Source organism: Pyxicephalus adspersus, chromosome 11 (assembly GCF_032062135.1).
Source record: "Pyxicephalus adspersus chromosome 11, UCB_Pads_2.0, whole genome shotgun sequence".
NCBI classification, from domain to species: Eukaryota; Metazoa; Chordata; class Amphibia; order Anura; family Pyxicephalidae; genus Pyxicephalus; species Pyxicephalus adspersus.
The window spans coordinates 10,861,623-10,875,511 of record NC_092868.1 but is presented as its reverse complement, the minus strand read 5'-3'; the positions used below and the strand labels follow the sequence as shown (position 1 = coordinate 10,875,511).

General features: G+C 40.2%; 1 protein-coding gene across 2 annotated transcripts in view; it reads left to right on the top strand.

Moving 5' to 3' along the window:
- The window catches only part of LIPE (lipase E, hormone sensitive type), a 42,684-nt gene extending 31,957 nt beyond the window's left edge, over positions 1 to 10,727 (top strand). For both annotated transcript variants that reach the window (XM_072427229.1, XM_072427230.1), the window contains exons 4-10: positions 596 to 741; positions 909 to 1,094; positions 2,161 to 2,455; positions 3,129 to 3,356; positions 3,583 to 3,741; positions 4,058 to 4,656; positions 5,393 to 10,727. In XM_072427229.1, coding sequence (XP_072283330.1) covers positions 596 to 741; positions 909 to 1,094; positions 2,161 to 2,455; positions 3,129 to 3,356; positions 3,583 to 3,741; positions 4,058 to 4,656; positions 5,393 to 5,683 — 1,904 coding nt within the window. In that variant the 3' untranslated portion in view covers positions 5,684 to 10,727. The remainder of the gene's footprint in view (positions 1 to 595; positions 742 to 908; positions 1,095 to 2,160; positions 2,456 to 3,128; positions 3,357 to 3,582; positions 3,742 to 4,057; positions 4,657 to 5,392) is intronic.
- Positions 10,728 to 13,889: the final 3,162 nt, after the last annotated feature.

Below are 13,889 nucleotides of genomic sequence, written 5' to 3'. Positions count from 1 at the left end.
GACAGTAATAAGACCACAGTGCTATATAAATACATAATTACTGTCATGACATGTCAGTTGTGTTATTGAATGTATGTGTGTGAGAGGAGGATGCCATTTTTGCTGTAATGTGATGGTTTCACCTCTTCCTCCTCCCTATGCTCTCACTGACAGCTGAGGGTGCTCTTGCTACCTACTATGGTAAGTGTGCACAATGAAACTGAATGTAGATTTCTCTTCCCTCTGTGTTTTATCTGTTAAAGAAAGTTTTCAAGCATACTCTGTAGAATCCAATAGCTTTGATTACAAGCTGACAATGTCTAGTTGCAACCATTAGAAGAAATCTGCTCGTCTTATTCTCCTTATTGTAGTCTGAAATCATGACACTTCCCTGTTCTGATATATTTGTAAGGTTTGGGTGTAAGATGACAATCTCAATTCCTGACTTGTTGCTAAATTTATAGGCCAATCACTATCCTAAACCTAGGACTATAATTGTTTTGTTCTTGGCTAAGTATAGCGGTATCTGGCAGATGATTGGGTTTAACTGCTGAAATTTTACCATGTCTCACCTAATCTTGGTGAGTGAAATTCATCTGGTCGTTTTCCTATCCAGGTGTAGCTGCCAGCTCTATCTTTATAAGTGGAAGGTACGCCATTGACCCTGAGCTACGAGGAGCTGAATTTGAAAGGATAACACAGAACCTGGATGTCATCTTCTGGAAAACTTTTTGGAACATCACAGAGATGGAACTGCTTACAGTGAGTAAAGAAACAATGTCTAAGTGCTAGATATGAAGAATACATATTATGTATTTGCAAGATCTGAAAAGGCAGAAGTAGCTTTTAGAAGTCTATAAGCGGTATCATTTTATATTGTATTTGACTACTATATCAGCTAATTTTATATTTGATGTTTCTCCTCACAGTCTTTGGTTGGAATAGCTTCCACAACGGTTCGCATCAACAAGACACTCTCTGTGCCCCCTGAACCACTAGAAATGCCACTGTCCTCTGATCCTAAGCTCACGGTCGCCATCAACCCTCCTGTGGCTCATACTGGACCCGGTCCCGTTCACATGCGTCTCATCTCTTACCAGCTACGTGAAGGCCAGGTCAGTGGCTGGAAATCATCTTCTTTGAGCATGAAAGTATTTGCAGTGTAGAAAGCTGATGGGTTTTTTTAATGCATGCATGTATCTTCAACAAAATAGTTAATGTGCAAAGGTTTTTTTTGTTTGTTCTATAAAACATGTCCGGCTGCAGTACAGGCAATAGAAAAGCACCACAGCACTTTGTGTATGGAAGCAATAAGTCTTACCCAAAACTCTGTGATTAGCAGAGTCCATGTTACCTGCCTATTGCCCTATTCCAATAGGCAATGCTTGATTTTAGCAGTTCACCTGTTGTTGAAGGCACAGTTGGACTTTTTATGAAATCTAGAGTTAACTGTTTGCTCAGGTCTGTTGTCTTTTAAATAAGATAATGTAACTTGCTTCATTGCTGAAGGACTGTTGAGGTACAGTCACAAAGAGAGCCTGTTGTTTACAGTAAGTCACGGCAGAAAGCATTAAGAGAGTAAAACACAATGACTTGACAGCATGGATAGGCAAGAAGCATGGCCTTCGTATGTAATTACAAATAAGGCTGTTCAAAATAATTGCAGTTTATGCAGTTGAAACACGTTTTTGTACACTGAAGCCATTAACACTCAATATTAATTACATTTGCTCACATTTACAAGGGTTTGGAAAAGACATAAGACATAACCAGTTGTTGGTGGCATCAATTATGTAGCAGGCCTCCCCTTCCCACAGATGCTTTTCTTCATTTTTAGCTTTGTGTTCTAAGCTGTGCATGCGCAGCCCAGCATTACTTGCCAGCTTCCCCTGTGCATGCCAGGACTGAATGAAACATTGGCTGCCTGTGCAGGACTTTGGGATAGGTAAAGATCACAAGGAGATGGTGGTACCCTGCGCTGGAATAGGGTTAGGTGGGTATAGCAGGGTTTAGTTCCTTTGTGAGGGTCGCTAGCTGCCTGATGACTTGTACCTGTATCACTTAAAGGAATATGTTTGAATATGTTTGCAGTTAAATAAGAAATTCAAGTGTTCATTTGTATACATGAGTACAATGTAACTGAATTTGTACAATATTTTAACACGTTCTTCTTTGTTTCAGGAGAGTGAAGAATTAAATGCCTTTACAAAACCTGAAGGTCCTCTGAGCCTGGACCTTCGTCTCCGTTCTCGTCCAGCCCCTCTTTCTCCAGATCTGATCATCCATTTTCACGGTGGAGGATTTGTAGCCCAAACCTCAAAGTCCCATGAGCCCTATCTAAAGACTTGGGCTCAGGAGCTTGAAGCACCCATCTTGTCTGTGGATTATTCACTTGCTCCAGAGGCTCCATTTCCAAGGGCTCTTGAAGAATGTTTCTATGCTTACTGCTGGGCACTGAGGCACTGTCGGCTTCTGGGTCAGTACAATTTTTGTCAGTCAATTTTTCAGTCAAAATATCAGTTTTTTATTGTTTCTTTAAATTGGGTGAAGAAAGGTCCTGGTTCAATATTTTTTGTCTCTGGTCCCACTGGTGAAGTTTTCCCCACTTTCTCTCCAAGTAACTAATTTCCAGTCTTTGCATAGTTTTTTACCCCTGGAATTACTGCTCTTACATGGGCAAAAACAAACCCTCTCTTTCTTCTTCCTCTCTTAAGTCTATCTTGCATTTTTTCCTCACCTTCTGAAGGAAGATATACCTACCTAAAGTTCACATTAAAGAATAATTTTTTGAGTGCCACTGATTCAGCACTGCAGATGTGAAACCTGAATGTGAATATTTGGCCTATTCTTTATGCCTCATAAATGGTCAGTGAGGCTTTCCTTTACATTAAAGAACCAATAGGAGCCTGCTTTGTTGGAAAAACAAGAATATTGTAGGACATGGTTTTGCAAGCCCACTGAAATGCATTTTGAATTTATATACAGGACAAAAACGATGGTATAGATCTGTGGTCGCCAATCTTTTCGAACCCGTTGACCACTAAATTTACCAGACTATACATGCACGGGGAGCCGTTTGTCACTCAAAGGGGTTGGCAACCACTGGTATAAAAAGATAATTACATTTTTTTTTGTCTTTGTTTTTTCAGGTTCCACAGGTGAAAGGATCTGCCTGGCGGGTGATAGCGCTGGTGGTAACTTGTGTATCACTGTGGCACTCCGTGCTGCTTCTGTTGGAATCAGATTACCAGATGGGATCATGGTCGCCTATCCAGCTACATTATTACAGGCCACAGCATCCCCGTCCCGCCTTCTGACCCTGATGGACCCGCTGCTTCCGCTTAGTGTACTGTCAAAGTGTCTTAGTGCTTATGCAGGTGAAGATTTTTACTTGAGACAATGTAGAGACAAATGATGGCGCATAAAGTTCACTGATGCATGGCAGGCAGATTTTATCCCTCATTGCCCTATGATAGCTAAGCAATGAAAGATGATTTCTTATTTGTTACTATGGGTTACTTCATATTGCACTTTTTGTTTTTGTCCTGCTAGCAAAACGTGATGATTTCATCTTTTCTTTATCACGGTTTTGTTTTAATTTAGGCACAGAGCGGGTCCCAGTCGATGACCGAGCAGTTGAAAAGCAGAGTACAATGAATCAAGTAAAACGAGGGACTGCGTTGTTCCTCAGAGACATCCGACAAGGGGCAGCTTCCTGGCTGAGTAATCTAATGGAAGGGAGCAAAGACAGGGCCAATCCAGGTGAGACTCTCTGCTTAGAGCGATGGAAGGTACTGCAAGGTATCTGTTATTGAACTATTGTAATATGTGGTCAATTAGTCCACCAGAATCCTATATAAAAAAATCTGTGTGACTAAATGTTACCTAGCCTCTTTATGGATGTTAGATTTTCCACTCAGGCTGTCAATGCAAGCAGCCAGGCTCCCTGCTATAATGATACAAGGCAGGAAAAAGTGTTCACATCTTCTTCCCTCTTCATAAATCATTTCAAGCTTTTTTTTCTCTAAATTAAAGTCCCTAGATGCTTTTTAATGAGATTTTATGCTTTTTGCTGCAGACACAGTGAGAAAGAGCGTATCGGAGGCAGCACTGGCAGAAGATACCTCTCTTCTTAACCGTAAGGTGTCTTTAAAGAGCAAGACCTGCCAGGATCTGAACCATCATCAGTACGTTGAACAAAACAGTTTAGTGGTTGAAAATCCAAGCCAGCCGTTTGGACAAAGTGGAGCCCTGAACAAAGACGCACCCAGGGGAGCACAGTCCAACATCTCCTCTCCTGCAAATGGCAAGCTTTCACCATTTTCTCTGTCCGTCCACTCAGAAAACAACGATTTGTCTCCCGGCAGCCCCCATGAAGAGGTCAATTTTTTCTTAACAGAAAGCGAAAGTGAGGGAGACAACTCCTTTGACAGAGAACCTTCTACACATTCAAAAGAGAACATTCCCCCCTCACAGTGCAGCGAGGACAGATCATCCTCGCACTCCCCATCCACTTCTCATCTGCTGGGCTTCCCTGAAGGATTTCAGCCCTTGCGCTCTCAAAATGGTGTGGCTAACATGACCCTACAGACTTCTGCTATTGTACACAACCCCTATATGTCCCCGCTGCTGGCTCCTGACAATATGCTGCTAGGACTTCCACCCATTCACATTGTGGTGAGTACTAGGCAGTGATGGTAATCTGTTCAGGAAGACAATACAAATTCAAGTGTGCAAAGAGCAGATAAGTTAATGTCCATTCATTCCAAAAAGGATTGAGGAAGTATAGGAAGTATATAGGGTTGATGTGGTCTGCTTTTGTTTTGTAACTTGCTTGTGTTATGTATTTTACACGTTGATGGATAATTGTAAAATAGAGTCCTAAGCAAGGTTACCTCTTGCAGCACCAATCCCTTATTCTTGCCATTCCTTTAGGAGCACATTGGTTAGGATTGAAATAAGCACAGAGTAGCTCGTATTCATTGTCTGCACTAGCATAATCCCATCAGACACCAGTTGAGTCAAAGTGTATCCTTTCTTGAGAATCGACAGACAAATGCACACCTTCTAGGTTGATCAATACTGCCTGCTGATTGGAGAGCTCTGGCTTTATTTCAGCAGAGGAAATGTTAGAACTCTCCAAAAAGACCACTGATTTCCCTCGGAGTACAAGGGTCTCACTCTGCTGAATTCTCAGGGCACAACCTGTGTCTGTTTTAGAAAGACTTGAAAGATCTGAACTGACTTGTAAGATCTTTAACACATAGTTTTAATGTACATGGAATCTATTTACCTGATTTAAACTAAAGGTTCAAATAAGGTTTTAAATAAATAAATCTGATTTCATTTACAATACTGAGTGTTGTAGATCTTGTCTGATGCCCATTTTCAAGGATTTTTCTTGTTCATGCAGGCATGTGCTCTGGACCCGATGTTGGACGACTCAGTAATGTTTGCTAAGAGACTCCGTTCCCTCAACCGCCCAGTCACCTTGCAGGTAATAGAAGATCTCCCTCATGGATTCCTCAGCCTATCACAGCTGTCACCAGAGACCAGAAGCGCCACAGCAGCGTGCGTCAAACGAATCCGGCAAGTCCTGCGGGAAGAAGCACCAGCCCCGCCTCCTGTCGCTCCCCGCAAACATCGCAAACTTGAGAGGACACTGGGAAAGAGCCCAGTGACAGATCGCGAGATAGGAGCCTGAAAACCCAAATAACTCTCTCCATAAAGTGCAATAATCATCTACATTTAACACCACTGGTCACTCCACTTTCATGCTGCTTTCACTGTGTTAAATTTAAAGATGCCACCAGCAGTCATTCATGTAGTACTAAGAAATATGCTGCACATGCTGTGAATGAGTTTTGGTGTGAGACAAACCATAATGTGGTAAAGTGGACCTGTATTGTCCACAGGTGCTTTTGTATGAATCGCTCCCTGAGTCATCAGGTGGATCTCCAGCCACATTATTTTGTACAGAGCTTTGTCTAGCTTTAATTACGACGTGTGTGTGCATTGGGAAGATATCTCTGTACGTCCTGTCTTTGCATCATCCGCACAGGATGTGAGTGGAAATCTCTCCAGAAACCAGTAATGGCTTAATAAATATTTTGCACTTTTTGCAAAAAAAAAAATGAACTTAGCTGGAATTTCATTTAAAAACAAGAATTGGGGTGTGAAATATTTCCCTTCTGCAAAAATTCTACTCAGTTTTTTCTCTTTGGGAAGAAGGTCACATGACTAGAATCCAGGCATTAGTCACATGGTCTGTACTGGAGGTGCTTGCAGGAGTGACATTCGGGAAGAGAGCCAGTCAGATCCATCCTCGACTCCATTCTTTCCTTTTGGCAAATAATGTAGACAAATAATTGTATATCTGTACTTAAAATGTCTTCCCATTCTGTATGGGAGAAAGAACGATATATTATTTTCCAACTGCTCAGACTGTTTATGGCCTTTCCTTCTCAACACTTTATCTTTGATTGACAATCACTGTAAAAGGCTCCAAAATGTCTTCCTACAGTGTATTGTCAATATGACATGTGGTTGAAGTTACAAAATCCGCCTCCACTGTTCATATATTGGCTGACATAAATGATCGCCCAATTGCTCATATAAGAGCAGCGTTTTAGCGGTAGTAGTTTGACTTTGTTTATGTCTGTTTGTTGTATGTGACATGTATATATCCCGCTCTCATTGTCTATGTATTTATCATTTTACATTCCCTCTCTGTATTTATATCCATGTATGTGGTGTGTGTTCTGGTATTCCCAAATTTAACTTTTTATCAAATACAAAAGTACAGACTTTTATTTATAAGTTTTATGCATTAAGGTGTAGCAGACCTTTTATAATAAAACTTGTCTTGTGTCATGACTAGGGTGTAATAAAAAAAAAAACGTAGCAGCCAATCGGGTTTCACGTTGCTGTGGAAAACAGTCTGACCTTCCTCTAGTTTTCAGGAATTTGCTAATCTGTTGTATTGTCTCCTATGAAAAATTAAATTCAGTCAGCACTATCAATAAGATCTGTGACATGTTTACATACACAGATCCACATGTTTCCACCACAGATGTGTATATCACTTACCGTGTCTCCCTATCAAAAATCTTGTTTTAGGTACAATGTAAAAGGGTTAAGAGACCTTCATAAATTTTTATTTCCTGTGTAATAAATTATCAGTTATGAGGAAATTATGAGCGCTGAATAGGTACATGTATTGTCACAATGCAGTGAGGTATCAGATGGGGAATAAACAGGTAGCTATATTCAATGTGGGTTACCCTTGTGAGTATCAGGGAGGTGCCATAGCAATTCTTCATTTTCGATTGGACTTGAAAAGCCAACATATTTCGAAGGTCAAAAGTCCCTCTTCCTCAGGCATACAGATATGCAGGACAGAAATATAGCTATGTGTGTATATATGTGTGTATATATATATATATATATATATATATATATATATATATATAAATATATAAAATTTATGTAGCCCTGAAGAAAGGGGGCTTTCTTCCCTATAAAACATGTAAGTGTTTGGTGACCAATCCAAATAAATAATTGCTCTGGGTCCTATATACAATTTGTACTTTGTTATCTACCTGGTTCTCACACAATTTTAGGAAACAAAAAAGGTGACCCACATTGAATATATCTACCTACTTAACCCCCATCTTATGTTTATTCACAATATATAAAGCTATTGATTAATATCCATTGTTCCTCATAATTTCCTCAAAATTACCAGAATTTTTTATTGCTGTGTCCCCGTTAGAGAGATTTACAATATTTGACCTGATCACTGTATTTTTAAAAGCAAAAGTAATAAGAAAATCCAAAACTAAAAAAAAAAGTTTTAGCACTAAAATAACTTTATTTTCTTGGCCACAGTCTCCTGCAATTATACCCACATGATCAATAATTTGTAATGTAAAGATAACATCTGTCCAGTGTCAGCTTACTTATTTCTTAAAAACAGCTAAAATTATGTTTTCAGTAACAGTTGCCTCGTTCAGTGTTCGATTTTTTTTTTAAAGCCGGGTGGGAAGAAATTGTAAGTGGCTGGCAGACCCTGTATTATGACCCAACTAAAAGGGGCTGGGGAGAACATTGGCCTTGTTGTAGTCATGGAACCCCTTCCAGGAAAAGTAATTTCCTTCTTGTGTGATAAGAACACAGTTACTGATCCAATGATACCAGGCAGAACCCCTCCAATTCTTTCTGTTTCAACAGAACAGCCGCAGGCAAAACTTTTCAGAGAAGTTTGGTAAAATCCTTGCAATGTATAAGTGACCTGAAGTTATTTTTGTGAACAAAAAGTACAGTTCCCTGTACGGCAATAGCAGATCCTGTACTTCTCACAGGTATCCTAAAAGAACTTCATAATTGTATGCAAACATATCTAAGTATTCTAAATATCTGCCCTATTTATAATATATAATATTTGTGTGTTGAATTTAGATTTTTTTATTTATATTTGTAGATGTTTCTGTGTATACAGTCAGATGGACACCTCTCCATTACATATGTACGATCTTTTTGGAACTCAATTTTTAAATCCTAGCCATTGATATGATTTACCCCCATTCTGTGAACGTAACACCCTCACCCCTTCTAGGAAGGCTTTCCACAAAATTTTGAAGTGTGTCTGTAGGATTTTGTCCATTTAGAGTGGTTGTAAGGTCAGATGTTGATGTTGGGGGAAAAAGATGAAATTTATAGTCGCCATTCCAATTCATACCGAAGGTGTTCAGTAAGGTTGGAATCAGGGCTCTGTATAGGACATTCAAGTTCCTCCACAGCAAACTCAAGCCATGTCTTTCTGGAGCTGACTTTGTGAACAGGACCACAGTTGTAGTCGAACAGAAAAAGGTCTACCTCACATTTTGTAACAACGCTGTAAGCGCACAATTGTCTAATATCTCCGTGAAAATAATAACCTTCCCTTCTCTAGCGGATTGCTGCTGAAAAAATATTCCTTTTTTTGTCACCTAAAGGTCATATGATGTTATTAGAGCTCTCCAAGGCTGGAAAGAATACACTTTCATCAGTGAAGCTGGGTGATCAGCAAATCCGAAATGGATTTCCTAAAACTCATTTGATATTTGTTAGCAAATGTTGGCAATCCTAGACCAGATCCTTTGCTGGATCACCCAGCTTCACTAATAAAAGTGTATCCTCTCCAGCCTTGGAGAAGTTGTGTTTCGGTGTTTTTGTTACTTTATTTTTTTTTCCCATTGAGGACTCATTATTTAAATAGGCATGGAGGTTCTAACCTTTCACTACTCATCCTAAAATTGGTGCTTCCTAACAAACTTTACCCCTTTTATCTCCCCTTCTCCTTACTAACTTAACTCTGCCCCTTCCCCAAATGCAATTCTGCTACAACCCTCTACATCCAGATCTGCAAGTCTTTAGTGTCCTGTGCATTACGGCCATAGACTTCGATAGGGTTCAGAGTGAAACAAACTCAATCTGAATCTCACATGGATTTTAAATAATCTAAGATTCTGATTGGCTTGTCACAGCTAGTTCTCCTTTCAGGCTCTTCTATACACTCACCTGGTTTGGCATGCCCTGAGTATTTGTCTATGACGACTATAGGAGAGTATGTGCAGACGGATGTAGCTTGGTACAACATTGAGCAAAGCAGGTGTTTTATGTGTGCTCAGCGTATTTGTTTTATGTATCTCAAACAGGAACTCAGATGAAGGCCTTGCTATTTTTTTTAATCTTGCTTGTGGACATTCACCTACATCTTCCACACTTGGATTATTTCGTAGGCACTACCTCAGCAGTGTCCTAGTAATCTCAGTGGTCAAAATGGCCTCTTTCATTCTGTGCAGGAAGTAGGTGCATTTTAATGCAGCTTAACCCACCTATAGTTATTTAGTCCAGCGCTGTCAGATGATGTACTGATAAAGGGAAAACCACTAAAGAGTACCTGTCACTTCATCCTTGTGTTGCAGCAACATGCTATCTATATCGATCAAAATAGCTGCCCTACTGGAAGACAGGTCCTTTTATTGTAGTCCTTCCTAAGCCATCCTCATCAGCAGAGGGTTGGCAGGTCATTTTAATACGTTCTAAGCACTCTTTTATATTGTCTGTGTAAGCACACATGTATATTATTGTTCACCTATGTATATATAACAAATTGTTTTTTTTTAATATATATATAATATATGTATAATCTTTCATATGATTGTCTCTCTGTACGTAAACAATGCATTCATATGTGACTGCTTTGTTGTAAGCACACGAATATGGGGTGTAATTCCTAATGTAGGTGGAGTAGTGAGGGTAACCCATGGAAAGCCAATCAAAATTTAGTAAAAAATGGTTGCCATGGGGAGTGTAACCCATGGAAAGCCAATCAAAATTCAGTAAAAAATGGTTGCCATGGGGAGTGTAACCCATGGAAAGCCAATCAGGATTCAGTGTAAAATGGTTGCTATGGGTTATCATACTGCAGTACTCTTCACATTTCATTAGCCCATGTGAGTCAATGTGTATGCACCTATACAGACATGTACATAATATTACTTCTCTATTGCTGTGTATATAATCCCCAGATATCTGTATAGTAGCTGAGGGAGATGGAGGTGTCTGAGTTGTATAATCTGAGTGTGTGATGTGTGTTTAGATACATTGTACTCTGTGCTTCAGCTATTTTTCCCCAGGCTAAAAAAAATCTATTTTTGTCTTTTGGTTTATACCACTAATAAAATAAATGTGTAATAATCATGTCCACGTGTAATCTGGTATCACTAATGTATAGTCAATGATTGTGGTTGCCTGGCTCCCATTCTCTCTGTGCGTCAATGTAGCCATCTGATTCAGCAAACCTGCAATGGGTCTGGTCCAGGATTAAAAATATAGCAAATTATTTTTAGGGTTTGCTGGATCACCCAGGTTCTCCCAGGGTAGTCTATCTTTGTTATCGGTGAGCTTTAATAAATCAGACCAAATGTACAGTAACACACAGCCCCAATCCCAATATTCCGGTGCAGGGGGCAGAAAAAAAACAATCAGTGCATCACATTAGTGGGAACATCAGACATTTCTCTCAGTGGTTGGTATTGTTGTGTATCACTCACCATATATGTTGCATTGAAGTGCACACAACACATATGGTGTGAACAACCTCTAAATCCTTGTACTGACGATTGTCACTGAAAACAATCTTCTGTGATTGATTCCAGTGAATAAACGAGTGCCGTACACATACATGCTTTTCTATGGTGAGTGAAGATAGGAGGTGATGTGTGAACTGCACCCCCTGTGCTCTCTTCCCTAGGAATGCACGTTGGTTGTTCCCTACCATTCCTTCATCAATCCACCATGGCAGATTGATGAGACATCAGGGAAACCACTGTACATGTTAGATTTTAAAATCCAGTCATGCTCCCACTAGTACATTTGGCTAATTCATGTGTTTACATGACATTGGACTGTTGCACCGGGCTGACAATCATTCCTAATGGAGCCCCCATTAGGCTACGTATACACATCAGATGATTCTCGTCCTATATTCATCTCAGGGCTGATATTGGACGAAAATCTAGTGTGTGTAGAGCGCTCATCATCTGTCGTTCTTACGAATGATCCACGGACGATGGACGATCATAATTAAAGTGAAGGGAGAGAGAGCAGCGGAGGGGCCACCCATCGTTCTCCCTTCTTCCCTCTCCATTGAGCAGAATGGTGCTGTATGTACAGCGTTCGATCGTGCTTTGTGCAGTGAAAGATTCTTTCCAACGACAATTCTTGCACGTGTGTACGCAGCATTACACTTCAGAACAGCGCTATGCTGTTGGTTATCACAAACACAGCGTTCACTGTATTTCGATGCATTAGGCTGGCTTCCTATTTAAATGACCTGGCTGCTGAACGCATAGCAATGTGTGTGCTGTTTGGAAAAAATAGCGATTGTCAGATTGGCTTCTTATTGGCCTTAAAATATTTTTTGTTCAACTTCTGAAAATACTAGTTGCCTGGATGTTACGCTGACTTCACAATTTGGCTCTGTTACGAGAAAGTAAAAAAAAAGTTGATTGTCCCGATCTGTATACTTGTATCAGGGCACTGCCAGTGTTGCAGCTCTTGGGTCAGCTTTTTTAGCAAAGTTAACAAAATTTCCAGAAGTCAATATTGACAGCCCCCGGGTTTTCTCTTATTTTGCCCCAGTCTGTGAAACCATTAGGAGGGGCAGATAATATTAATATTATTATTACTATACAGTATTTATATAGCACTGACATTACGCAGCGATGTTCAAAGTCCATTGTCTTGTCACTAGCTGTCCCTCAAAGGTGCTCACAATCTAATGTCCCTACCATAGTCATATGTTATTATCACAGTCTAAGGTAAATTTTTTGGGGGAAGCCAATTAACCTCACTGCATGTTTTTTTGGGAGGAAACTGGAGTAGCCAGAGGAAACCCACACAGACACAGGGAGAATCTACATACTCCATGCAGATAGTGCCCTGGCCGAGATTCCAACCCTTGACCTAGCACTGCAAAGGAGTGTTAAGCTCTGAGCCACCATCATCAAATTCAGAAATTAGGGTCTGCATATTACAAATAGGCTGCTGGAGGGCCCAATGCACAACTCCAATATTAACTCTCGGTGCTCTCAGTTATCTGGAGCACATTTGTTTGCCTGTCCCTCTTGAAGATCCTTCTATAGAAATATTATGGGAGTGGTGCTGTCGTCAGACCCTGCAAAGCTCTAAAACTGTGTCAGGCTCATCCACAGATTGCAGTGTGATGTTGAGCCTTGACCCCTAAATCTCTGAATACGCTGACCTCTTGTTTCTATTAGTCAGCAGCTCACCTGCTATTCAGGCCAAGAGGCCGAGAACTCAGATGACCTACATAAAGGGAATGCTGCCACTACTCTTTATAAGGGTATGCTTAATATGTAATGTCTTATATTTTAATGTTTTACAAAATATGGATAAATACCATCCATGAACAGGCACTTGTTTATCCTCTATTAGTTCCCAGGTAGTCTGTATTTACTTTTTAAAACTTAGGGATCCATATACATAGTTTCATCTGCAGCATCTCAATCAGCTGGCATCCTCTGTAGGAGGGGCTGTGTGCAAATGACTGGTCTTGTCACCGCCCCCCCACATATAAATTCTCACACCAGCAATGTAATCTGCAGGACTGCGTATGTCATCATTTTGCAAGTAAACAGGCCGCGTCCAATTCATCAAGATACAATTAGGGAACTGACAAAATTATCTCGCAGCACTGCTCCCAATAAGAAGTCTGAAGATTGGCTGCCATAGTATTGTTAAGCTTCCCATTTTTTTGTTTCCTTTATTGAAATCCACACTGGACACATATCCCAAATATTGTATATATGATGTGTAAAGAAAGTACCTCTGTGCCATAAATCTCCATTGTGGAGGACAGATGAAAGGGTTGCTCCGGTGGGACTCCATGTGAACCTTGCAATTGATTGTAGCCACCCAAAAAAAGAAGAGGGAATATGTAGCAACTGAATGATCGGAAGGGGTGTCCCCATTACAACCACTTCCTGTTCCAGTTTCAGGTACGGGATATTGGATTTACATAGATAGATCATCCAGTTTGGTTAATTGGCTTCCCCAAAAATTGTCCTTAGACTGTATTCGAGACATATGATGATGGTAGGGACATTAGATTGTGAGCCCCTTTAGAGGGACAGCTGGTGACATGACTATGTAGTTGATGATATAGATATATAAATATATATATATATTCTGTAAACTAATAACTTCCCCATCCCTTATGTAAAAAAGCAAACACGGGAAACACAACTAGGATGGCAACCATAGCTCTATACATACATACATACATACATACATGAACTGAGTGTAGCCACCCATGGACAAGACCCAGGGTCAATGGGAAT